At 43.4% G+C, this 26,595-nt stretch overlaps 1 protein-coding gene across 1 annotated transcript; it reads left to right on the top strand.

Annotated features, from left to right (window-relative positions):
- The first annotated feature begins 4,790 nt into the window (after positions 1–4,790).
- Positions 4,791–25,575, top strand: SYNM (synemin). The gene is made up of 4 exons (XM_041469234.1): positions 4,791–5,667; positions 10,962–11,086; positions 16,698–16,768; positions 18,275–25,575. Exons 1-4 carry the CDS (start codon positions 4,882–4,884, stop codon positions 21,913–21,915), a joined length of 4,623 nt encoding a protein of 1,540 aa, XP_041325168.1. The 5' UTR covers positions 4,791–4,881; the 3' UTR covers positions 21,916–25,575.
- The last annotated feature ends 1,020 nt before the right edge of the window (positions 25,576–26,595 follow it).

The raw sequence follows: 26,595 nt of genomic DNA, 5'->3' as shown, positions 1-26,595 counted from the left end.
ATTTATATCCTAAAGTGTTCTTCTACGCCTGGGAGCTGAGACTGTAGCCTCGGCATCAGAGATAACTTCATAATAGCCTTTTAGTGGAAATAACCCTTATTTACAAGGGAGTTCTGTCGCTAGGCTGAGATGTAAAACAGGAGAAGTAGATATTACTCATAATGCACTGGAAGAGTTTATTCCCTACGTGGCCTTTTCATAAGCTTCTAAAAGCTGCAATTTCAGGTTAGAAATAATGGAGAAAATCTTGGACCCATTGAAGAAGCACAAGCAATTTCCTTACCTGTGTTGTGAAGAACATCTCAGCTTATGAAAGCCCAGCAGATTCTTTAATCTAATGTATTTTTTATCATTTATTCCATCTTGATTACTGTCTGTAGAGCTGGACAATGCAAGAATTTTGGTGTCTTTTCTGCTCCTGGATAATTTAACTGTACCATTCCTATGCCTAAGAATGCTGAAGACAACTACATGTTCTTTCATTTCCTAAAAATAAAATAAAATAAAATAACCTCCAACAAAAAGCAGCAAAACCAAATGGCCTTTATCCCCAGCCCCAAATTAGTGATGTTAATTCTCTATGTCCTCCTCATGGCTTTTCTAAAGCTACCAAAACTGGGGCAGTTAAATTATCCTGTGTTGTTCCTTCAAGCAGGGAGATGCTGTCCAGAGAAAAGAAGTACAAATACCATAGATGGAGTAAGTTATTGCAACATCACCATCATTTTATCTCTGTGGTATTACCCATCTTTGTTCCTTCCCTCTTTCTTTGCATTCATGTGCAAGAGTGGAGTTTTGTATTTAAAGAAAAAAAATAGATTAATTTTAATTTAATTGGCATAGGAATATTGCAACATCACCATCATTTTATCTCTGTGGTATTACCCATCTTTGTTCCTTCCCTCTTTCTTTGCATTCACGTACAAGAGCAGAGTTTTGTATTTAAAAAAAAAATTAGATTAGTTTAGCACAGGAAGGAACCCAGAAGACAGGGAATGCCAACAGTATGTAGCAGCTATTCCACACAGTAGGTATCTCACAGGTCCAAACAAATGTGCCACATAATACACCTTTTTTAGGTATCTAAGTCATATATTTTTATTCTTTTTGCACTGCTGCAGCCAGGTTCTCGAGTTAAGAAAACAAGAAAATACTAAAATCTGTGTGGTTTGGTTGGAGAGTGTTTGCAACCTCAGACAAGGAGCTGGAGTTATGTAAAGGGCCGGGCACAGAGTTCTCCTGAGTAAAACGCACCATCTAGAGGTGGCCACCGCTTCTGCAAATGCTCCTCCGCAAAACGCAGGCAGAAGTGGCCAAACCTCTCACCGGGATGGAAAATCACCTCGATACAGGCAACAAAGTGCTTTAATCACTGCCGCTGCCTTCTTTGAAATGAATATTTCCGAGGGAGCTCCTAAACGAAGGCCCTTCTGCAGCAGGTCAGACGGGGCTGCTGGTTTCAAAGGTCTTTCCAAAGGAGATCCAGGTCACTGCTGGAACACCTGAAGGTCACAGGAGGAGGGAGGTGCTCTGCTGGGGGGGCTGTGGCAGCTAGGGATGCACCAATGACTCTCCCACACGCCCTTGCTATTTCGAGTTATAGCTCTGCAAAGATTTATCCAAAGGGGTGCAAATAGGACAGGATGGCATGTAGGGAATTGATCTTCCTAAAAGGAAGAATAAAGCCATAAACTGTGAAACTACCAATGGAGTCAGGATGGTTCAGGTGCTGCAGGGATTGTGGGAGTGCCAAAGCATTCCCCAGGGCTGGAAGCACAGAGGAGCCTCAGTTCTGGCCCATGGAGAATCACCCCCTGCCCCAGTAACATTTTAGCCAGTTTTTGAGGGTCTCCAGGCTTTGTAGAGCCCCAGGAAGGGGAGCAGAGAGCTGAAGTCCACCTTTTGCTGGTACTGGGGATATATCTGATACTCATTTAACAGGAAATGGCTGGTGTTTGCTTTATTTTCTCTGTTATAAAGCAGGGTGGCCATGAAAGCCAAAAGGTGAGGACGGGAAATACTGCACTTGACACTCCCTCCCACCCACCACAGGGGGAATATTCCTCCACTGATCTAATTGCAGGAACTGTCTGTAAACAAAAAATTGTTTTGAACCTCCCGTATAAATAGCAACCACAACATCTTGCACCATTTTAATGAACCCTGTTTTCTTCCCGTCAAATCCATCTCAGGAGCGTCGGAATCAGAGCATTTCCCCAGTGACAGCTCCATCCTTTAAACTCTGCAGATGAGAGAGCACGCGGAACAAGCTGTGCTGAGGCAGGATTAAGAGTTACCAGGGTGACACTTTGTAGTTTGGAGGATGCTGACAAGGAGCCTCGCCAAAGCACGAGGCCTTCGCTGGAGCTGAAGCGACACAGAGCCCCAGTTTGCCTCAGCTGTCACTGAAGTGGCAAAGAAGATTGTAAATTCCCCCTCCCCAGGTTTTTGGTTCTATTACCTGTGCACACAGCTGAATTTCTAGGGGCAGGAGTTGGCCTCTGGCAGCAGGGATTTACCTTGGAAGGAGGGATGCTCCATACCTCCACCTCGGAAGTGCTGAAGGTCTTCACTTTCCCTTCTATCGAGGTCTCCAATGTGTTTCCTCCCACAGAGAAGGAGAAATACCTGTGGCAGCAAAAGCCTTTAGCAGTTTTTAATTTGCCCACCATTGGTTGACTATGTCAGGTTTCTTTCCCTTTTCCTGCAGGTGCAAATGAATTAATGTGTTCACATACTTGCAGCAATCAGGCAATTCTTGTTGGTCCACTGAGTGCTGGAACCCAGCCACAAAACTTCAAGATCTGTCTCAGAAATCACTTGCCCAAACTTTGCCCCTTTAAGCCTTCCCTGCCCTAGCCCACAAATTCCTTGCTCAATTGCAGATCCACCACATACATACGGCCAACAGAGAGGCAGATCCCCCAGCCTGGAAAGCTGTCCCACATCTAGAGGGATTTACTTACGGTGTTTTCTCAAGAAAACAGAGATTTTTCATAAAAGCAGAGATTCAGCATCTACTGTTTTCAATGGCAAAATAATAAAAACTTATGAATACAGATGTATTCATAAAGTTTATGAATACAGAAAGAAAGCAGTCAAACTGTCAGTAAGAGATGACAAGGTGCTGAGGGCTGGACATTTGGCTGGACACCCACAGTGGACCCTGGGAGCTCGCTGAGTCCGGCTGTGGCCGCTCCGTGCGGGTGCCAGTGTCACTCGGGGTTTTTAGGACAACAGTGACATCAGAGGGAGAAAAAGCCTCGTAAACCACAGGAAGGTAGCTCTTCCCAGAAGCACAGTGGTTTCCCTCATAAAAGAACAGCAGGTGTTGGAGTGTCACCGCACACTCCACAAAGCCAAGAAAACTCAAGGGTCTTTAGTAAACCTCGGCTTCTCAGTGACCTCTGAGGGAGCAAACCTGCCAAGGCGAAATTGGCTGACTTTTAGGCCAAAGCCAACGATTTATCTGTGGTGGTTAGGCTCAAATCCTGGAGGCTTTACTGAGATTAGAAAAAAACTTGCTCAGCAGAGAGCAAAGCCAAAATTTGGCCTTTCTGAGGGCAGGGAGGTGCAGTTCTGTGGGAAGGCTTTGGGAAGGGTGGCACAGAGCAGCCAAGGAGCTGCAGTGCCCAGAGCAGGTCAGTGTGGTACGTCTGTGCCCTGATCCCGGCTTTGTGGGGCTTGTGCCAAATTCCAGTCCTTTCCATGAGAGAGCTGTGGTTGGGAGTGGTCCTGAGGGGCAGCCACGGAGGTGGGAGCTGTGCTGCCTTGTGTGAAGCAGCAAATCTCTGCAAAACTCCCAGTGCTGCAGCACTGGGCGAAATAGAAATGTGTGTGTGTGTCAGAGAGGGAGAGAAGAACGCCTGGGGAGATGAGAAAGGCTGAAATGAGTCACTCCTTGTCTTTTTTGTCTAATTTGGTAGATAATACAGGGTGTGATGCTTCACTGCCTCCTCGCTGAGTTCCAGGCAGTCAATGAAAGGATCCAGCTGGATCCAGCCCTTATATGGTGCAAAATGAGGCCGGGACAAGCGGGCCCAGGGACGTGCAGGCTGCAGGCGCCTCGGCCCCGAGGTGAGATGTTCTTCTGCCGGGCAAAGGTTTATGCTTGTGACACCAAGTCAAAACTGGAGGTGTTCCACTTAAAAGTAGTGTTATGAAGCGGCATTTGACGCTTTATATAAACATAAGCCCGGCCAGGGTGCAGTAATAGCAGCAGGGGATGGCAGAGAGGGTAAATCCAGAAATCCCTGGCGGGGAGCAGAGCAGCCAGGGCTGTGCTGGGAGCGCAGGATGAGCCCCAACACTGCGGTGCCAGCAGGGAGGAGAACGGGAATGCCGAGGAAAGGGGATCAGGACAGCAACGTGGGAACTCCCTAAGCACGGCTGGGCTCCTGACTGAACAGGGCCTTGCTCTCCGAGCAGGACTGGCTCCGAGCTTGACTTTACCTCCCAAGCCTGGCCTTCCTCCCTGAGCGGCACTCAGCTCCCTGAGCTCAGCTTTGCTTCTCGAGCCTGGCTTTGCTCCTTTAGAAGGGCTTTGCTCTCTGAACGAGGCTTTGCTCCCCGAGCAGGACTTGGCTCCTTAAGCCGGGCTCTGCTCCTTAAGCCGGGCTCTGCTCCTTAAACCGGTCCCTGCTCCTTAAGCCGGGCTCAGCCCCGCGCAGGAATTTGGCGGGAGCCGCCATGAGCCCGGCAGGGGGAGCCGCGGTGCAGAGGGCGGGGCCAGGGGCGGGGCCGAGTGTCCGGGGGCGGGGCCGTGCCTGAGGGCCGGGGCCGAGGGGCGGGGCCCGTCCCGGTGCCGCGCACTGCCCGCAGCTCCCGCCGCAGCGCCCGCAGCCCCGGGGCCACCGTGCCCCGACCCCGCGGCCCGGCAAGATGTGGCGGCGCTGGGAACCGGGATGGGACGAGAAGAGGGAGCTGCAGGAGCTCAACTCCCGCCTGCGGGTCTTCGTGACCCGCGTGCGGGAGCTGGAGGAGGAGAACCGCTTTCTGGCGCGGGAGCTGGCGGAGCTGCGGGAGCAGGAGCTGATCGGGCTCCAGGTGCCCGAGCAGGAGCTGGCCTGGCTGCGGATGCAGCTGGAGGAGCTGAGCCGGGCGAAGCTGGAAGCGGAGCTGGAGCGGGACGGGCTGCGGCGGGAGCTGGAGGAGCTGCGGGCGCTGGGCGCGGAGGTGCTGGGCATGCGGCGGCGCCTGGAGCCCGAGCTGGCCGGGCAGCGAGCGCTGCTGGAGCGGCTGCGGGGCGAGTGCGTGGCCCTGGAGGAGCTGCTGCTGGAGCTGCAGGCCGAGCACGGGCACATGGCGGAGCGGCAGCGGCGGGAGGCGGTGGAGATGCGGGAGCTGCGGCTGAACCTGGCCGCCTTGCCGCCCCCCTTGGCCGGGCTGAGCCTGGAGGAGCTGGAGGAGACCTACGAGATGCTGCTCAACCAGAGCTGCCGGGAGACCCTGCTGCGCTACCAGGAGCAGATCCAGGTGCTGCAGGAGCAGGAGGCGCAGCGCAACCGGGAGAACCTGGAGCTGCTGCGGGAGGAGAGCCGGCAGTGCCGGCAGCACCTGGAGGATCTGCACCGCCAGGGCCAGGAGCTGTGCGCGCTGCGGGAGCGGCTGGAGCAGGAGATGCTGGCCCTGCAGGACCGCCACGGCGCCGAGCTGGAGGAGTACCAGGTGGGTGGCACACGGGCTTCGGGACTCTCCCGCTTCCCCTGACACTCCTGTCACTCGAGTTTTCCCTTCAGTTCTGGTCCGTGGCGCGATGTGAGCCCCGCTTCCCTGTCCCTCCTCCTCGCTCTGCTCCGGGAGCTCCAAAGCCGCTCTGACTCGGTGTGGTCCAGGCTCACTTTGCCTCCTGGCAGTGGGATTTCCCCAGGCTGCAAGAGGAGATGGTCCAGGCTCACTTTTCCTCCTGGCAGTGGGATTTCCCCAGGCTGCAAGAGGAGGTGGCCCAGCAGGAGCCTCTCGCTGCTGAGCCCATCTCTGTGTGGGCAGGGAGTCCCTCGGAGCCCACGGGGGGTTTGGGGAGAGCTGGGTGCGAAGGGTGTGACTGACAAAGGAGACAGTGACCCTGAGGACATCATCCTGGTGACAGGTGCTCCCTTCCCAACCTGCCCTCGGCAGGTGGCCAGGAGCATGGAGCGGGCACACGGGCATGCCAGGACTCCTGGCAGGCTTGGCAGGAGCGCTTGGGACACGGAGCAGTCCCTGGGAGCAAATGAACCCTGAGGCTTGAGGGTGGCCTGTCCCCATCAGAGAAAAAAAAATCTGGAATTTCTTTCTGTTTTACACCCATTCCAGTGCGCTTTGAGCCTCAGCTTTGTGGTCCCCAGCGTAGTTAAGAAAAGTTTGTGTGAAGGCGAGAAGATGCTGGAGGTGGATGTTGGTGGTGTCAAACAGGGTTACAGCCCTGCAGCTGAGGGTTTGTTTGCTGTCAGGATGATGATGTTCGCTGTGGTGTGCGATCCCCCGTGCGTGGGAGGATCAGTATCCGCTCATTAGGTCATGCAGCCCATCCATCCATTTCCTGAGGGCAACATTTCTTTTGTTCATTGTTAGACCCTTTATTAACACCCTGCTGGAGCTCGGTGTGTGCCTGAACCCCGTGTTTGCCCAGCTTTGTGCAGATTATGGAGATGCTGGCAGCTGGCAGGGGACTGGGACCTGTTGCTGTGTGCGTGTCTGGTTTTTGTACTCTGCTGGATTGTTTGGAAGCTGCATAGTTTGCAGATGCTGTGAACTGAGACAGATTAGGTATGTAAGAAGTAATGGGAAAGGCTCTTGACTTTTAAATATTTCTTTTTTCCGTTTTTGACAGGACAATTCATTCTGACAGTCACATATGTAAACATTCCCAAAGCTGTAGAAGATGACATTTGTAAATCCCTCATTAATTAAATCTATCCAACAGGCAAAACCTGCTGACAATTTAAAGAAGAAATAAACCTCTTCATTTTTTCCATTTTATATTTAAAATTTCTTAGGTTTCCAAAACATGGCCTTCTTGCTGTCTATATTTTTGTTAGGGGTTTATAATGAAAGTCATCATTGCTCAAACTGAAAACCTCTAAATATGGAGTAAAGAGAGCATTTTGTGTGGCTTGCTGTCCATGCCACAAGTTTTTCTTCTACAGCCAGTGAGAATGGCTTTTATTTAACTTTTTCAGCTCAGCGAGGTGTTTTTAAACCAGTTTTCTCTGTATCTGGTTGTATTTTTAAAGAATTTTCTTTGAAAGAGCAACTGGAGAAACCTGTTGTAGATTACAGCAATCTATTGCAGAAGTCAAATAATCAAAATCAGTGGATGCCCTTGAATGGTCCTGATGCAATGCTCCAAAATGGAATGTTATTTTGACACCAACAATGCAGACTTCTCTGTTACTCTCATGAACATTTGGCATCTTTAGATTTTACAGGAAAAATTGTTTCAAATCTTAGTGATAAAAGAAGAAGAAAAAAGTGTGTTGAAAATATCTGACCATTTCCACCAGAAATTAAGTATTATCTAGATGTATATTCAAATATGTCATAGGGTTTATTAATTCTGAATGGTCTTATGTTTGGGTTTTAATGAGAAAGGCCTTTTTGCAGTTGCCAGTCTCCTGTACATGAGAAATAAAATCTTTTGCTCACATCCAGGAAGCAAAATTACGGAATGCGTAGGAGCAGCTGTTTCAGGTTTCGTTCTTGGGATCAAAGCTTTTTTTTTCTCACTCATTTCTCTTACTGGTTGAAGTATGTTCAGCATGGGTTTTAAACTACTCTTTAAAAAGCATCAATTCCATGCTTATTTATTGTAGAGTGTCATGTAGAAATGATATGTATGTACAGATTAAAGTCAAGTTATTATTGTTCATTGCAGCTGCAATGGCAATTAGATTTATTCATATTTTCCATATATCATCCAGTTGCCTTATATGTTCATCTTTGCCTCCTGAACTGCCCTTATCCTCACTGAGGCTTTCAGCAGTGTTAAATAGAAAAAAGTATTTGGAGTTATAGTGTAGCTGAACCAGGCAGGCAGTAAATCATACACTGTAAAATTTTCCCTGGTCCTGAGTGCTAAAGGGATGAACTCAGTAAGGCTCTCTTCCTTCCATAATTTTAGCTGTGTGCCATGAGAATACTGATGCAAAAACTCCTGGTGGTTTGAGAACCCTGAATTACTTGGATGTAAAACCATCCATGGCCCATCCTGCTGCTCTGAGACGAGGCAGGTATTTTTCACTGATAAGAGTGGGTTTAGTATCAGTTCCTGTGTCAGTGCTGTGAGCTCAAGAGAAGGAGAAAACATCTTGTCAAATGCACCTTTAGTGTCGATATGTCATGTGCCTTTCTCTGTGCACCAGTTTGGAGCCAGCCAAGTGCAGGGTGAGTTCCTCCCCTGCTGAGCCATGAATGAGCTGTGGGATCAGTAAATAGTTCCAGATGGAAAGGGCTGGGGCCTGGAATCCTCTATTCCCTCAGTAGGTACAGCTTGGACAACCCAAGTAAATTCTTTCCCCTCTGCTGCCCTTCTAAAATTTCCCAGTGCTGCCTGGAAAGGAACACATGAAGGGTGAGAAAGCAGTTTCTATTCCTTCACTTAGTCCTAGCAGCACATCACTGGGATTTGGGGGCTGTGATTGATGTGGCTGGGAAGCAGATCTTTCCAAGAGAGTCCTGTGTGAAGAAAACACCAGATCTGCCAAGTAGAGGTTACCTTTTGCAAAATGGATTTGTTGGCTCGCAGTCTCCTGGACTTTGATGGATTGGTTTCTGTGTTTTTTGGTGTGCTTGGAGACAGCACTTGAGACCAGTTGTCTTCTGCTTTATGTTTGAGCATCAGTGATGGAGGGCTGGGTGTCTGGCTGTCTGCCACCCAGTCTGTAGAGGAATTAATTCCTTTGGAGCTACTGCACAGCTGGCTGGGTTATGTGGCCCCTTATGGTAATCATTAACTCCAGCTCTTGGATCCCCAGTGCTCTGCAGCCCCATGGGCACAATCCAGGTGGCTTTTCAAACCCAGACTGGAGAACTTGGGGGTCAGGGACTGAAGCTCCTGTGTTCTCAGATAGGTTTGAACAGCCCCTGTCTTTCAGAGCTCCCCACACTCTGTAGTCCAGTGTAGAAATTTCCTGTATGGATTTTCCTGTGACTGCAACATTTAAAGCTCTTTTTAAGGAATGCATGCACATGTATAGGTTATTCTGTGTTTAATTATAGAGGCAAGAAATGTCTGAATCATTTAACTTTTGTACCAGAGCTCTTAGGGATTGGTTTTCTTCTGCACCTTCTGCTGACTTCTGGTTCTGTTGCGCCCTGGCCATTCTTGCTGTGTATCCTTTTCCTTTTAAAAGCAGTACTTGTGCTTTTCTTCCCTTCTCCCCTCGGGATTTTCCATTGTGTCTGTGCTGTTCTTGAGCAGGATTGTTACCTCAGAGCTGCTGAAGGTCTGCCTGGCCACGGGATGGTGCCTCCAGCAGAAGGCTGTTGGGGGTTTGTGGTGCTCTTTCAGATATGCAGATATGATTTGTCTTCTGCCATAAAAAGGGAATTTTAAGTACACTGAAGACTGTAGGCAAGGGTTGTCATGTCAAGGGAAACATCAGTGTAATCCTTTAGCAAGAGCTGCAAAGGCAAATGAAGAAGGAAATTTATGTTATATAGAGAACTGTACCCACGTGTAAAGGCAAATATAGGCAGCTTCCTTCATAGAGCTTTCTTTTTAGTTTTACTTAAAAAAACCCAAAACTATTAATGTTTGACATGCCAGCACTTTATATTCTTAGTTCTTACTTCAGCCTAGCACATCATGCTGGCATTAGCAGCAGAGTCCCCTGCTGTATCTTCATTTTTATGCTATTGCTCATACTGTGATACTGGAGCACTTGCTGCCTATAAGTGATATATTTTGAATTTTTTAAAACTAAACCATCAGTGCTTTGATTTTCCAGTTTGGTTGCAAAGCAGTTTTCAGGATGAAATCTAAAACACACTGTTGTGAATTCCTGTTCAGTGTTGTACATGTGTATGAGGTTTTGCTCTGTAAATGACATTTCAGAGCTCCTGCATAGTGCAGAGTGATGTGAACAGAACAGAATTGGGCCTTGGTTGATATTTAATTTATGTCTTGCCAGCCCCCAGAACTAAGTGCAATCTATAGCGTATTAGTTAGCAAGGTTAGATTTGGTACAAAAAAAAAAAAAAAAAATATATATAAATGACAATTCACCCTTCATGTGAGAGGTAACAACAGTGATTAAAGCACTTTCTACTCTTTTTTTCCTTCTGCCATTTAGTGTATATATATATATATATATATATAACCTTTTATATTTATTTGTGTTGCATAAGGTCATATATGGCTATTGAGATGAAATTGAGCAATCTTTTATCCATCTTCTGAGCAGCAGTTAGGACAGAGCTGGGTGGGCCTCAAAGCAGGCATCCAAATCCTGTAGAGAACTTGAAGGAACCCCTGGAGGTTCATCTTTTACCTTGTGGGCACTGTGAGTGTCTTCAGATGCTCTAATTCCAAAACATCTGTGGAACTGAAAATACTGGAACTGAAATAAGGCTTTCATGGCAAAACAATTGCTGAAATTTCTGATCTCAAATGTGATTTAAGCATGTCTTAAAATGGCCAAATTAGTCACATATAAATCTTATAAAGAAGTGTATTTTCCTTGCTATGTGTGCGTAATAACTTTTGCACAGGGCATCTGAATGGGTTTAACTGAAATAATTTAACCAGCTTAGTAAGAAATAAAATGAACTTGGCATAAAACTTGCTTCAGGAACAATTTATTTCAGCTTGTTATATGGGGAGGTCATGGAGCTCATTTCTTCTGGTTTTTGAAGCAATAGAGCATTGATGTATTTGTGTATCAGGGTTTTTTTTTAATTAAAAATTTCATGTTTTAAGGCATTGAAGTGTACAGATCTTTATGTTCTTTCAAAACTAAAAATAATTTGTTTCTGTTCAGAGAATAATTGACGCCTTGGAAGAAGAAAAGCAGTTCCTGACCATGTCAATCACAGATTACCTGAGGGACTACCAAGAACTCCTGCAGGTGAAAGCAGGCCTCATCCTTGAAATTGAAACCTACAGGTAAGATTTGTGATCACACTATTGTCTAGACAGAGGATAATTTAAATCCCTTTTTATAGATGTGGGAGTCTCAAGGCTCTAAAGCCAATATAATTCATAGGAATCCCATTAACTTGGTACAAATATGGTGGTATGGAAGAAACCTTCTTAGTCCTGGTCAAGTGGATATCAGATTGATGGGGATTTTTGGGGCAATATTTGATTACAAGCTGAGGAGACAATATCCCTAAATGGCAATCAATAAAACTTGAGGTTATGTAGTTGCCATCTACTTACATGGCACATTTCTTTGTTTAAGTATGTTGATTAGTGACAACCTGCAGCACTGTTGTAAGCTGTGAGTTCCACATCCTTGTTGCAGTTGTAGGATAGTGGAAAAACAAGAGAAAAGTCTGTTTGATTAAGTCCTGGCTTTCTCCATCCTTGATTTGTTATGAAAACATGTTTAGATCAAGTGTGAGATAAGAGCAAACAACATCTCTGCTAATGAATCTTCAGGACTGTACCTCTCTCTAGCCACTAAGTAATTGTGGGGTTGAAAAGCCAAGAATCACTATGTACATGGCACAAAACTGATTTGGAATGAAAAAAATCCTAAATAACCCAAAACTGATGAACTGGAGGAAGGTCCTTCCTTCTTGTAAAGATGATGTGTTTTTTCTACAAACAGCACAATATTTTCCATAAATTTCAAGATACTGATCTTCAAATACAGAGAGATGTGCAATTCTTAATGAGCAAAGGGAAAATTTGCAAAAATTTAATGTCAGGCTACTTCTCTATTTTTTTGAGGAGACTGCCTCTGACATTACCTTGTCTACACTGACTGCATTATTAATATTCAACCAGTGTAAATAGATGGGGTATTTCCAGTTAAATACAATATGTGCTTCTGTGTCCTGAAGCATTAATGCTGTGTCCTGAGTGTGAGCCAGTAAGTCTGGATAAAGACAGCACCAGCTGAGTTATGGGTGAGGTGTGTGGACTATCAATCCACTGATGCATTTGAAATTTAATTTCAGTTGCATAACTGAAAACATGAGAAACTTGAAATAACTTCTGAGGAGTTTGATAAGGAGTAGTGAGCAGAGAATATCTTCATGAAAGAGCACTAAGGCTCTGTTCAAGGCTTGAGAATGAGTGCAAGGAGGCACAAACCAAGGCTGGTTTCTGGATGAGATAAAATCACAAACAGTGGGGAACAAGTAATCTGCAGTCACTTGATAAGCAGCAGTATGTTGCTTGATGTTTGTTGGTGAAGTGGGATCCCTGTGATCCTTGGAAAGCCAGTAGTGTCTGGAGCATTACTGTGGAAGTGGTAGCCAGTTGTGATCCTTATCTGTGTGTGTTAGTTCTGTTAACTTTGCTAAAAAACATGTTTCTTCTGAATTTAATCCCAGCTCTGTTGTTGACTTTCACTGCTGTCGTTAAACTTTCTCCCTTGGTTTATTCGTCTGCAAAACAGGATTAGCACTGTCACAATAACAGAATTATCAGAGTTGTTTTGATGATTAGTATTCATCCAGAACTAGGAATGATAATGCCCAGATATTCAGTTGTTTGAAAACCTTGTAAGCCCATGAAATTCTGGAATTTCTCCAGAGTTATCTGAGCATTATTGGTTTGTCTAAGGATTCCCTGCCCTGCTTAATGAAAGGAGAACAATTCAGCATCACCTGCAGTGTGTTTCTTGTCCAGTTAAGAGCTCCTTAATCTGTAGGGTTTCTTCATCTGGTGGATGTGAATGCAGCTTGGGTCACTGATGGCCTTGGCAGGCAGATGTCAGAGGAAAAATGAGCATCTGCCCACTGAAGATGAGATGAGAACAAGAGAATGGGCCTTGCTACAGATAAAAAACATGCAAATGCTAACAAACAAAATTATTTTAAAATATCAGAAGCTGAAAAGCTATTGTTTTGTGGTTTTACATTTATGCAGTTTTACCTATTCCTCTTCTTTTTCTCCTTTTATGAAAGAAAATAGTTCCTTCCTTCTTGTGTGTCTCTATCAACCCTGCTGTGGGAGGGCACCCAGTCAGTAAGGTCAAGTAGGAGAATTCTGGACAGCTCCCTCATGTGCTTTTTCAAATCCTGTTCCTCTCCCAGGTCTTTTTACCTGTGAAAAAAAGGGCATGTGAACACAGCTTCATCTGCTTTTCACAGAGGATGCTGGCATATACCCTGGCTTATGCATACTGGAAACAAAAGGCACCCATTCACACTCAGTCCAACATCCTGAACTTTCCATGGAGAGCTTCCCACCAAGGCCCTGGCATTTCCTTTCCTCCTGGCCCTATAGGTTAAGGGTGTTGTAGCTGGTCTTGGAGCCTTCTTTTTACCTCCCACTCTGTGTTTTCTCTTTGTTTCACAACTCCTTCAGTTCTGTTACAAGGTCAGGTCTTTCCATTAGTCACCACTGCTCCTGGAGTGGGAAGAAGGATCACTGTGGCAAGGAACACCCTTCCTTAAGGTCCAAGTGGATTTCCTCTCTGACTCTGCTCACCCTTCCTGCTCTGGGAGCCGAGATTCACTCAGGAAGAGAAATATGTGGCTTTGTGGAGTTACACCTCATGGGAATATTCATTCCTAAGCCCTTTTCTCACTGTTGAAGTAAATGTTTATCAAGTGTCTCACAGTTTTGTTCTGTGTCCTTGGAATCCTTCAAAACCACAGCTACTTAACTATGCTTAGGTTTTATTTCCAGAGAGAAGTGGTGAATTAGTCACCCTGTAAAACTCTTGATTTTAAAAGGAGATGGAAAACCTGCCTAGAATCTGAATTACTCTCAGGCCTTTCTTCTTAGCTAGCAGAAACTTCTCTTCACATAGCAGAGGCTGCCCAGAGCCTGTACCAATAGGTTCAGGAGCTTTTCTGTCCTCTCTAAAATATGTTGTTCAAGGGTAAAATATTTCGCTTTGAAATTCCAGTGCCATACAAGTGTTCTGTTCAGGTTACCACCCTGCATTCTGAAGCACCAAAGGCTACACACATTTTTTCTTTTTTATTTCCATGGTCATTGTTAGGATCTCTGAACACACTTGCCAGGTGAACTTGGACTTGTGTTCCTCCATCAGCACTTCTGACCCTTTCCATGCCTTCCTCTCACAGAATCATCACCAGCATTAAGCTCCTCTGAGCTACTCACCACAGCTTTTTCAGTCAGTCTCGTTACTTCTCCTTCATAACTTGTTCCATCCACTAGGCTCTACTCCTGTATGGGTTTTATTTTGAGAACAACACTGAGTTTTCAACACCTGGGGAATTTAACATGCAGTTACCTGCTGTTCTTCACACTCCTTGTCCTCCCATCCTGGGAGGATGGAAAAAGGATGTGGAATGGCCTTGACCCCCCTTCCTGGAGAGGTGGGATTTTTTTGTAACTTCTTAGCAAATATCCAGGTTAGAGAGGATGAGTTTTTTTGGCTTGCTGGCCAACTGCCCCATCTGAGATTTTGGGTTTCTGTAGTTGAAATGAAGTCATTACTATCCCGAATGCCCATAATAAAATTTTCACTACATCCTTTTGTTCTCTCTCCCCACCCCAACCACTTTATCTCCTCCTCCTGCTCTCATGGACTGGTTGTTTCTGTTGTCATCCAACACAGGCTGACGAGCATGTCCCTGCTAACTTTAGATAAATGACATTAATAATGAGATGAGCTAACGGTGCAGTTGGATTATTTTCTGGTAACACTTAATTTAAGTGTTAGCAAAAAGGGAGTATATGTCATTTGGAGCCTGATTTCCAGGAAGTTATTTTTTTGACCTGGTTATTTTTTTTAGAAGACTACTGCTTGGGGCAGTGTTTTTTTATTATTACTACGAGTGCTTAAAAGTTCATACAGTTGAAATTAATTCTTTGGGCAGTTTAAGATTAAAAGCAGACTTTACCACCAAGAGGCTGTTATTAGGAAAGGATGCAGAGGAATAGAGAAGCAAAATGACTTGCATAAACTCAAGCTGTGGTCAAGCTGAGCAGCACAAGCTGAGTTTGCTGGCTCAGTACAGTACGCTGCCCTTTCTTGTGCCAGTTTAGTAAGCCAAGCTCAGTTTAACATTTTCTTGGTTTTCTGATAAGCGTGAGGTCATGCATATGATGAAGTGCCCAGTAAAATACTGATTCTGTGTCCAGTTTTACAGAGGTTTCAGGAAGCTTTGCCTTTCACTTTCAGTAGTAATACTTCAGATCCAGCTTTTCTGTGGGCTGCTGCCCTTTGCCATATACAGTTACCTCCTGGAACTTATTTTTAGTGACTTCATACGTTGCTGCAGCAACTGAACAACTGTTGTTTTAACAGCAGCCAGAAATCCTTAGTCAAACTCCCCACATTCCTGCTTTCCTTCGTCATGGTTAACGCTTTCACTGCCAGCTCCTGGATGTGTTTCTGCAGCGTCACCACCAGCTTCTCTGGCAGGTCTGTCAGAGAAATTTGTTTGGCACTCACTGGCTTCATCAGATCAGATGTTTGGTCTTGGGAACATTACATGTGTTGAAGGGATCTAATTCCTCTGAAGCTTCTCCCAGCTTGGAGAAAGATAAATTGCTTTTACTGTGGGTTTTTTCAGCTCACAAAATAGAAGGAAAGATGCCCATCTGAGCCTGTTTTAGGTAGTTCTAACCCAGCTTTTCTTCTGGATCTAGACAAATCCATCAAGGCTAAGAAAACCTCGCTAATGATATTTTGCTGGTGCCAAAGCCATCAGTCATGGGAAGTGTGAAATATACAGGTGATGCTTAAAACACCTGCTTTGTTAGTTTTGACATAAATGTCCAGCAGAGGTGTTTGTACCCCAGTCCTAAGTGGCTTTCAACTCCTGCCCAGGGAGTCAGAAGCCTTGGCTATCACAGTCCTCCAGCATTACCCTTGCCAGCTTTGATGTTGCAGCTGTGTCTTATCAGTGCAGAACATCTGGCATTCCCAAACCCAGAAATGCTGCAACTGGCTGGTAGAAGCAGCATAAACCCACCTAGGTTCCTGTGCTGACTGTGACATTGCCCTGCACAGGGAATGACCCTGATGTGGCATTTCCAGGCTGCTGCACCTGCACTTCCTGGAAGTGTGGGAGCTCTTGGAGTGTCACTGCCAAAAGGGACAGGGACAGACAGAGAGGGCATTAAAGGAAACCAAACAGTTTCTGACACAGAATTTCCCTACTCCTTTTTTGTGAAATGTGTTGTGCTGATTTCCAATGGAATAGGAACCAAGAATAGTTAATTTAACACTGTAAATTGTTTCCTTCAGCACTGTGCTTGACAGTAGAAGTTATACTTTCCTTCATTTTTCATTTGAAAATGATAGAACTTGCAAATCCTCCTGTAACAGTTCCCTCACACCACACTTCAGCATCACCTTTACTACTCTTTTACAAACATGAAGGTTGCTGTATTTTTTTTTTTTCATTTTTGTGTTTTCTTATGAAACATCTTGCCCAGAGAAGCTGTGGCTGCCCCATCCCTGGAAGTGTTCCAGGTTGGAAGGGGCTTGGAGCAACCTGGGATAGTGGAATGTGGCAACTACAGGATAATTGTTTCAATTTCTAAGACTTCTAAATGTAAAATATAAAGCTTATTGTTCCCAGTATTGTAATGAAATGCCCTTTGTGTTTTGCAGAGCTTTGTTAGAAGGGGAGAGCAAGCCGTGGATTATATGGAGAGAAGAGCTTGCAGGGAAACTGTCTGAAGGTAAAATATGAATATTAAAAATTAATTTTGAATTAAGTATAACTGGAAATTATTATATTATAGTGTTCCTGATGTATATTTTTATGGGTGTGTTGCAATGTGAATATTAAATTAGTTTTGAGTGTTAATATTTTAAATCAGCATATTGCTCTTCTATATGAGATACTTTATAAAATCATAGCTTGAGTGGAGAACGTAGGGAGTGATGTTTTGTAGCTCTCAAGAACTTTTGGATGCCCATAGGTCTTAAGAGAGTTCTGAAATATATAGCAAGAGGTGTTTAACAGCACATGTAGTTAAAAATACGGAGTTCATCATCCTGAGGCACTGTGAGTGTTAAAAAGTTCACGTGGGGTTAAAGAGATATTTTAGCAGAGTAATGAAAGACAAATCAAAGACTTACTAAACATAAAGATACCATTTCTATCTTAGGAGCTGCAAATCTCTGGAGGCTGTGAGAGTATACAAGGGAAGTATCACTATTTACTTGCCCTGTTCTTATACTCTTCCCTGTGTATCTACTCTTGGTCCCTTCAAACAGGATTTTACATAAGATGGACCTTCACTGTGACTGCTGTGGCCATTGCAATTAATAACAGAATTAATCTGGATAATACTCAGGAGTTTAGCAATGTGGGGTCATTGCTGTAGTCCCAGAAGACATTTGAAGGCTGTGTGTGTAGCAGGAAATGCAAGAGGCTCAGGCTGAAATGCTCACAGAGATCTGCCTGTGCTGTTAAATTGTGAGCACTGTGCCTGCATCTGGACAGCAGAGCTTGGATCTGGACTAGCCAGAACTTCTGCAGACAATGCTCAGCATATTCACAGAACGAGGAAGGAATTACAGAAATAATACAGGAGGCACTACCAAAAGTCAGAGGAGATGTGGTAGCTTTTCAGGAGTGAGAGATGTGAGTGGTGCAGTACTGGTTGGTCTTAACTGTCAGATATTCCTGGCACATTTGTATGGATTTCTATAGATAGAGCCTAAAAGGTTCTTGGTTTCTCTCCCTTGTTGTGCTTTACTGTGTGGCTGTGAAGGGTTGTGTTTGTGTTTGCAGTTTCTAGTATGTGGTGGCAGGTGTGCCATTAAATGTCAATAGGAACTAAAAAACTTCAGGCCACTTAGGCTAATGAAACAAAAAATGCAGCCTGTGATATTAACATACATTATTTAATACGAAGTTGTAAATGAACATTGGTATAAATACAAAAAGTGTTATTCCTCAGTAAATGCCACAATAGCCAGTAGTGCACAACAGGTAAAATTAGCAAGATCTTGCAACTTGAGAAAAAGCTTTGCTTTCAGCTTTAATGTAATTTATGCACAGACTTAATTAACAAGTAAAATCTGCAGGAATGCCTTTACAAATCTCCACTGAAAATGAAGATACTCCTTCTTTCAAAAAACATAGTGCATGTTTTTGTAGTTCATGTCCTGTATTTGATGGTATTTTAGATACAAACCATTATTTTAATTCTTGGTCACCTGTTCTCTCTTTGCAGATATTATAAACACTTCCTATAACTACACTGATATTTACTCTACTTATCAAGAAAGAAATAGAAGTAAAGCTTCACCAGGTGCCAGGATCACTGACACGAGGCACAGAATGCCTGTGACAAATATGAGCAGCTCTGCACATTACTCAGCCCACTCCACACAGGCTGGATCACACACAACAACAGGGGGAAGAACTTTTGGAAGGGACCTGCTTGGTTCAACGTATCGCCCTTCAACGACTGTCACAAAGGATGAAAGGATTGTAACAGACCACAAAGAACTAAGAACATTTACTCCAGACTACAGTAGCTGGAGAAGCACTGAAATGCAGCAAAAGAGGATTCCAGAAAGGAAGAAAACAGAAGTTACAACTTCATCCACAGTATCTTTTTCGAAAGAATCAGCACATGCTGAAAGATCAGACAAGGACCACAAGCCTGATGCTGAAAGAAGTAAACCAGGCTTCACTAGATTTCCAGCTTATGAGCTGATTACCAATGCAAAGCCAACTAGATATGAGGAAACTATAATTGAAACTCGGACCACACTGAAAGACAAAAGAGGAGACAGCAAACCAACTGATGAGAAGACATCTCTGCTGAAAGAAAAAGATAAGCTGCAGAAACAAACAAAGGATGAGAAAAAGAAAACGGATGAGAAATCTCTTATAGAAGAAACTGTCGATTTTGGGAGGAAGACTGAGCAGAAAAAATATATCCGTGAGGAGGTTAGCCAGAAGGTAACAGGGAGTGATATTTCTACTTCAAGAACTTTGAAAAGTGAAGCAACCAAAAAAGATGCAACTGTGACCTCTGAATCAAGAAGCAAAGACGTCATTGAGGTACCAATCAGTATTGAAAGGCCTGCTCCTGACAAAGAGCCTCAGAGAAATAAAGAAATAAGGGTACAAGGTGTTAAAACTTCCATAGGAAGAGAAACAGATGAACATGTAACTCAGTCTGCTGAAACTCACCATTTGAGGATTTCAGAAGCAGAGTCCAGTCTGGAAGGTCAAGAGCAAATTAGGGATGAGAGCCACAGAAAGGGAACTCTGCCAACTGAAAACATAGCAGAGAATATTGTTGCTGACATTCTTAAAAGTTTCACACAGTCTTCTAGTTCACAGATGTCAACAGACACCAAAGTGACCTATTTTGACAAGAAAGAGCAAGAAGATGAAGGGAAATTAAAGACTGAGTTCACAGTGCAGTCTCAAGTTCAAGGAGACATAGCTATTTCTGATGAAGGTGACTTAGGGCATCTATCAAACCAGGATGTTAGAAAAGTGATTCGAGAGGGCATTGAGGGAACTCCTTCCAAAGAGGAGATAGAAGATATTGTCCATCACGGCCTGAAAGAAAGCGAGAGCGGAAAGAACGTGTCTGTGAATGTGGAGATTGTAGAGGAGCCACTGGATTACACCACTGAAGAAAGGACTGATTTTTCAACACCTTTCCAAGTTGAAGAAGTGGAGGATTCATTCCCTGAGAGGGAGAGGCATTATGGTGAAGAGGAACAAAACATCACCTTCACATATGAAGATGTCAAAAAGAAGAAGCCACGCCATGAGAGCTTCACTCACGTGGAAGAAGTAACAGAGGAAGATGACTCACCTATTGAACAGAAATATTTTGTGTCTGTTCCTGATGAGCATCCTATTATTAATGAAAAAGATGATGACTCAATATATGGGCAAATTCACATTGAAGAAGAATCAACTATTAAATATTCTTGGCAAGATGAATTTTTGCAAGGCACACAAAGTAAGAGAGAGGAAGGTGCGAGGTCTCCAGAAGAAACCTATAAAGTGGTGGGGGAAGAAGCAAGTGCCCATATTTTAAAAGAGCATCCTGAAGGTGAAAGATCCCATGTTGAATCCATTGTTATTGAAAAAGAAATTAAAATTCCCCATGAATTTCAGACTTCAATAAAAGGGCTTTTATCCAAGGAAACGAAGGACCCTAAACATCAATTGAAGGAAGCTTTGGAGCAGCTGGGGGGCAGTCTCCCAGAAAGTGTGAAAGAGGAGCTCTCTGCAATAACAAAAGACAACAAAGTGGATGCTAGTAACTTGGCATTTGATATCAAAAAAGTTGATCAGAAGGAGGAGGGAGGCTCAGTGACCATTGTCGCTGAAGTTAATTTGTCCCAGACCCTTAATACTGATGAATTTGATGTAGATCAACTTGGTGAAGTAATCAAAAGCGAGAAGGAGAAGGCAACAATACACTCCCTGAAAAAAGAGAGCTCAGATAGCAGCAGTGTAGAAGTTTCTTCCCATAGTGACAAATACACTCCTTTTGCTGACCAAGAGATCTACAGCTCATCCACGACGAGGCGGAGTGGTGGCACTGGCTATCACACCACTGAAAGGGTTGTTTATGACGGTTCCGTTTCGGAAACTGCAGATTATGGAGAGGCCTCTCACTCATCACAATCAGCTGATGAGACCAAGTCCCAGAGGCATGTCAGGGTTGGCCCAGCAGAAGTCCAGAGGTTTGAGCAGGTCCTGTATGAGGGGCCTGGTTCTGAAACGCTGGAGCTCAGTGCTGCAGAAGATCTTGTTCAGAGAGAGGGACTGTCAGAATTCAGCCAATCTGTGAAGCACTTTAAACTGGGCCCCAACGAAATCCAAACCACAGAACAAGTAATTTTTACAGGCCCTGTTACTACAGTTGTAGAAGAGATGGATTCTGGAAATCTTTCTCAGAAGGTCTCAACAGACTTCAGCAGGACCACAAGACGTGTCACAGTAGGATCAAGGCAAGTGACTGAAGAAGTCTCTTTTGAGGGGTCTGGTTCGGACTCCCTGGCACTCAATAGCTCAGATGGCCTTTCCCAGGCTGAAGGGGCTGTGGATGTCAGCAGATCAATGAGGCACTTCAGGCTGGGCCCAAAAGAGGTTCACACTGAGCACGTTATCTTTGAAGGACCCATCTCCGGTAAAGTGGAGGTCAGCAGCACGAGGGACTTCTCACAGGCAGAAAGTTCAGTCAGACAAATCCAGATGGGTCCCCAGGGATTTATGACAGCTGAAGAGATCATCTACCAGGGTCCTGCCTCTGAGCACACAGAAATCACTGAACTGGAAGACCAGACCCTTTCAGGAGGCTCAAGAGCTTTCAGGCATGTTAAAATAAGTCCTGCAGGAACTCATGCTGAGGAAATCATCTTCTCAGGACCCATTGCTGGAATGGTGGAAGATCTTTCACAAATAGCAGAGTCATCTGAGAGCAGCAGCTCTGTGAAGCATATTAAAGTAGGCTCCAGGGAAACAGCGTACACTTTCCAAATGGATGTTTCCAATCTGGGTGGAGTATCTGCAGTGAAGAGTGGAGAACATCAAGGGGCAACGTTGGTGTCCAGCCAGCAAGAGCCTTCTGCCAGGCAGCCACAGGTCATGGTTGAAAGCAACCAGCTTGCAGGAAATGAAGGCACAAGAAGTGGCTACGTTCTCTCCAGTTTTTCCCAAGATCAGGGTGGAAAGGTGGTGGAACAGTCATTTTTTGATCAAACTGTGCAGGTGCAAAGAACAGTCGACCAAAGGTCGGATACTTCTGAAGGGAAGAAAGTCGCCTTTCTCTACCTGGACCACGAGGAGGAAGATGATGAGGAGAATGATAATGATGGACAGTGGTTCTGAAAGGACTCTGGGATGAAGCCTAAGTAGCGGCTTGTTTATACGTATTTTTTATTATCCTTTTTTTTTAAAGAGAAAAAAAGGGATGGGGAAACACTCAAACTATTTCGATTATTAATGGTGGACTGAGAAGTATTGAATTTAAGCCACTATTCAGCACATTTTATTTTATTGGAAATTTTATTTTTGGGAGAGATCATGCTATTAATATTTTTTCCTCAGAGTTCTGTGTCTAATATTTTCAGATTTTTCCACCCATAGAAACAGAAATTTGCTACTGGGGAATTCAGAGGATTCTGGTTTTTTTTGTTTGTTTTATAGCACATCAGCTATTGAATGTGTGCTTGAATAGGACTTTTCAAATGATTTTTTTCTTAATACTGTATTGTACTTGGTTGCTACAATATTACTATGCAATTCTATTTGAATCTCAAGCTACTAACCACAAATTTAACAGAATATGAGACTAATGAGTGGTAGTAGCTGATTTTCAGTTCCATTTCTGTGTACTTATATGCAATACCTAATGAATACTTTATAAGAGACAGTTATTACAGCTATAAAATTAAATATGATCCAGTAGGATCAAACTAAGCATAGCAAGAATTGACAAAAGTGACATTATTTTTATAGCTTGAATGCAGTGTGCAAAAAAGAAAGAGGTAACACTGAGGTAAGAATTTCTCACAGAATCCCAGGTGGGAAATAGTGGATTGTATGGTTAGACAGTAGTGTATTTAATATCTCTAAAAAGAAAACAAATTTAAAAACTAGACTGGATAGTGTTCCCACTGAGGTAAGGAGAACTCCTTACAGATTCAGTGGCTGTGTACATTAGTAACCTCAACTTACTTTGCAATTCATGGGTTACCTGATACTAGGTATTGCTAAAGGCAAGTGTGAAGTGTCAAACATGATTACATAGTGCCTAATTTCCTAACACAGTGAAATTAGCTGATATGTGTCCTGTTTGAAGGAAACTTTTACAAATGACATTGATGACACTTATGATCATTGTGTGTCAGCTCATTCCCAGATAATCCTTTGTTTACAAACAAGATGTCCTTTTCAATCACTCCCCCTGCAAACCCAACCTGAGATTTGAATTTCTTTTTCTTCCTTTTTTTCCCTCTGAATGTAACACGTGCCTCAGGCCAAAGTTGCCTTCTACTTAAATTGTTTGCAAATAAGCTAATTTCACTTGGATTGCACATTGGTTGAATGAAGGACATAATTTCACTTTATAATTCAGTGACTTTATAAGTTCAGCTGGGAAGCCAGCACAGCACCACTGGCTGGCCTGACCTGGGCGGTGCTGGCAGTAACAAAAATAGCAGCCAAAATATTGTCACTGGGGTAAGAAATACCATACTGGGCACGTATGGAAGTAACAAACAGAGGTGAGAAGCTGCTGTTTCTGCACACACACGCTCACAAACACAAGCACACACTCACTGTGCCCACCTCTGCAGAGCAGACACACACCTGGCTCGGGGGGCTGAGCAGCGCCAGCCCGGCCGGTGCTGACTCCCAGATTTTTTTCCTGTGGTTATGTAAGCCTAGTTTTGTGTGTGCTGATCCATCTTAGACTCCAGTTAGACTATCTCAGTCTGGCATGACTAGTCACTTTTCAGATTCCTTACTATTAACAGAAGTAGATTTCTCAAAGCTGACTGCTGCTTTATACTATGAATGTAAATGCAAAGCTGAGAAGCTCCGTGCTGACTGACATATCCTGCTCTTCCAGATATAGGACAGTTTAATCCATGTGTGCCTTATTTTACTAAGTTTGAAACTGTACAAAGCTATTAATGTTCCAAAGATTAACTCATGAGGTTTGTCTGCACTGCAAAATTTTCTGAATGTTTTCCTCATTTTGTCTGGAATCATTTGTTGAAATTGGAAGTTCCACCAAAAGCTGGAAAATGAATAGGAAACTGAGCTGTGTAGAAGCACTAAAGACATGTAATCTAAGCTTATTTATACTGTTCACTGTGTAATAGATAATATTTTTTTCAAAATTATTCTTATATGCTCAGAAAAGATCTTGTGCTTCCATTTATAAATAGGATGTTAATTATTATAATATTTCTAATCTCATCCTATATTTTTGTTTCCTTAGTTGATTGTATGTTTTTAAAGGTGGCAACATCTCCGTGTTTAATAATCATGTATAAGCCAGAATTTTCCAGCTAGATGCCATGCTGCCAGTAATCAGATTCTGTACTTCAAGTATCAAATAACTGCATGAAGGAAGAAGTCAGGTCTGTAGCAAGCAACAGAGGTAAAAATAATGAGTGTAAGTTTTCTTGAAATTTTATTCAAGGCTTACCATTCTCTGTAAAGCAGACACAAGAATATCTGCAGAAAATATATTTAGCAATCAACAAAAAGCTACTTACAATGCCAAGCCTGTTTATTGTTACATTGTGGAATCTTTGACAGATTCAGGTGCTCCTTAGGAACAGTGATGCCAAAACTGTTCTGTTTATCTTCACCTGCTGAGAGGATTATAATGTAAGGTGAGGGAATAAACCAGTGAGGAGCAAGTGACTCATAAAATGTAGCAATGCCCTTAGCATTGAAGGATTTAAAAAAATTAAAAATCAGTGTTGCTTCCACTGAGGCAACAACAGCTCTTCAGAAATTCCTTTGCACATCACTGTCAGATGCAGTAGGTTATGCCAAGATATGTTTCTGTTTTGATAGTCTGGAGGAAAAATTCGTTCAGTGAACTGTATTTCTATTTAAGAGCAGGATTTTAATCAATTATTGGGAAGCTGGGTTATTGTAGAGAACTGGAAATGTGCATTAGCATGACATTACAAAGATTTTAACATTTCAGGCACAGTTCCTTTGCATTAAAAAAGGCTGTGAAAACAAAGTTGCCTCACATATAAAAGTTTAAGTTTTATAAAGGTTTTAATATAAGCAACCCATTTTCCACTTAGTTCTTATTAACCTGAGACATTTAGACATAGTGGTAACTTTGGATAATTCTACCTTCAGACAAGAGAGTGTATTTAGGTGGACAGTCATATTCAGCACACCTCGTGGCTGCATGTGCAGAATGGGGGCTGTAGGTCCATGAATTACTAATGAGAGCAAACACAACCTACTCCCTGCTGTACTAACTCACCCAAGGTGATCACTTTCTGCATGGGAATTAGATCCTGTGGCTGAGCAGATTGGTGACACACCCTCAGTCAGCATGCACTTCTGAAGCTTACTCATATTATGCTTTTTATTTAATAGAAATAAAAACTTTACCGCTGAGTTTGGATTAAACAAAACGCTTTTCAAATATAATTAGCATTTTGGGGCGGGTGAAAACTACGTGTTTCTATGCTGATATAGATCAGAAGTGGGGCACTGTTTCTTCAAATGTGTGAACCACTGGTCTAGGAAGCAAATGGAGCATAGAAGATAAAGAAGGATGTGTGAGATAGCGAGAGCTCTGTGCTGCTGGTGTTTGTGAACAGCAGGTGTTTCAGAAGACGGTCAGAATGTTGAACCTGGGTTTGTTGATGTCAGCTGTGTGAAACTTTGCAGGCAGCTTGTGTTCTGGTCATTTGCAATGAAACTGCGTTTTTTTTTTTGTGGTGGTATAAGCTTTGTGATTTTACACTTTTTCACTCTTGAGTATTAAACAATGAAAATCAATGCAGATGTTTCTCTTTCTTCCTGTCTGATGTTTTTAAGGCTGCACTGTCCAAGAAGAAGGACTTAATGTCTGTACATACCTTGCCCTCAGGCTGGGCTAATTTTGATTCAAAGAATGAACCTAATTTTTAATTCCAGCAAAGATTCACCTCTTTCAGGCTGATAATAGAAATGATGGCAGAACATGGCATATTCCTTATTCCAACTGCTCACAGCACCTGGGGACCAGCAGTGGTTGTGGAGTGCCACAGGCAGTGGCAGAGGCAGAGTATAAAGCAGCACAGAAGGTGGAATTCCCCGAGCTGTCAGCATCATAATTGTCCTTGGAGCCTGGAACTTGACCAAGGTATGTCTTAACTTTTACCCTTTTCTGGTAAAGAAAACTGTTTTACACCATTTAAATCTTTAATAGAAAATACTATGTGCATATACATATATATATATATATATACACACCCACACACACATATATATTTACATGGTACCCCTCAGTGTACTGTGAAGTTCCTTTTTCTCTTTAACCTTGCAATTGATTTACAAAGAAAATATTCATACCTTTAACTCAGTTTTCTCTTAATTAAACAAATGGGTCAGAATGAGAGTTTATGTGAAAGAGTGAGACTTTCTAAAGAGATCCTCCATTTTTAATACACTGAGAAAAAAGCACACATTCTCCATATATTGCAAAACAGGGAAGAAAGAATAGGAAAGTACTGTCTAAATCACAGCATAATCTGAAGATGGTTAAGTGATCAGCAAAATAGTTTCCACTGGAAATGGCCTCTGTCAGAAAAAGTATGTTTTCAAGTTCTATTAAGTGAATCAGTATTGCTGTTAAAACTCTCAATGGTGAAGATCTGATTTCTCTGAAACTTGAAGTGTTTCTCTGAGCAGTGAGGAATGGCACTCAAAATGCGTTGGTTTTCAGTGCATCAAAATTTCAGTTTCCTGGTTTTGACACACTTGTCAGTTGTGATAACTTTTTAAAGATGCATTGAAAATATGGGGATGTCTCATTAT

This window comes from Pyrgilauda ruficollis, unplaced genomic scaffold (assembly GCF_017590135.1).
Source record: "Pyrgilauda ruficollis isolate IOZ18807 unplaced genomic scaffold, ASM1759013v1 scaffold23, whole genome shotgun sequence".
Lineage (NCBI taxonomy): Eukaryota > Metazoa > Chordata > Aves > Passeriformes > Passeridae > Pyrgilauda > Pyrgilauda ruficollis.
Note: the sequence above shows the minus strand (reverse complement) of the source record. Positions and strands in the feature narration are given on the sequence as shown.

What these genes read in the sequence shown, in the direction of transcription:
- SYNM (XM_041469234.1), top strand. Translation starts at nt 4,882, where the DNA reads ATGTGGCGGCGCTGGGAACCGGGATGGGACGAGAAGAGGGAGCTGCAG. An exon ending in CTTGAAATTGAAACCTACAG is followed by an intron (nt 11,087 to 16,697) that starts GTAAGATTTGTG and finishes TGTGTTTTGCAG; the next exon opens with AGCTTTGTTAGAAGGGGAGA. An exon ending in TGCAGGGAAACTGTCTGAAG is followed by an intron (nt 16,769 to 18,274) that starts GTAAAATATGAA and finishes CTCTCTTTGCAG; the next exon opens with ATATTATAAACACTTCCTAT.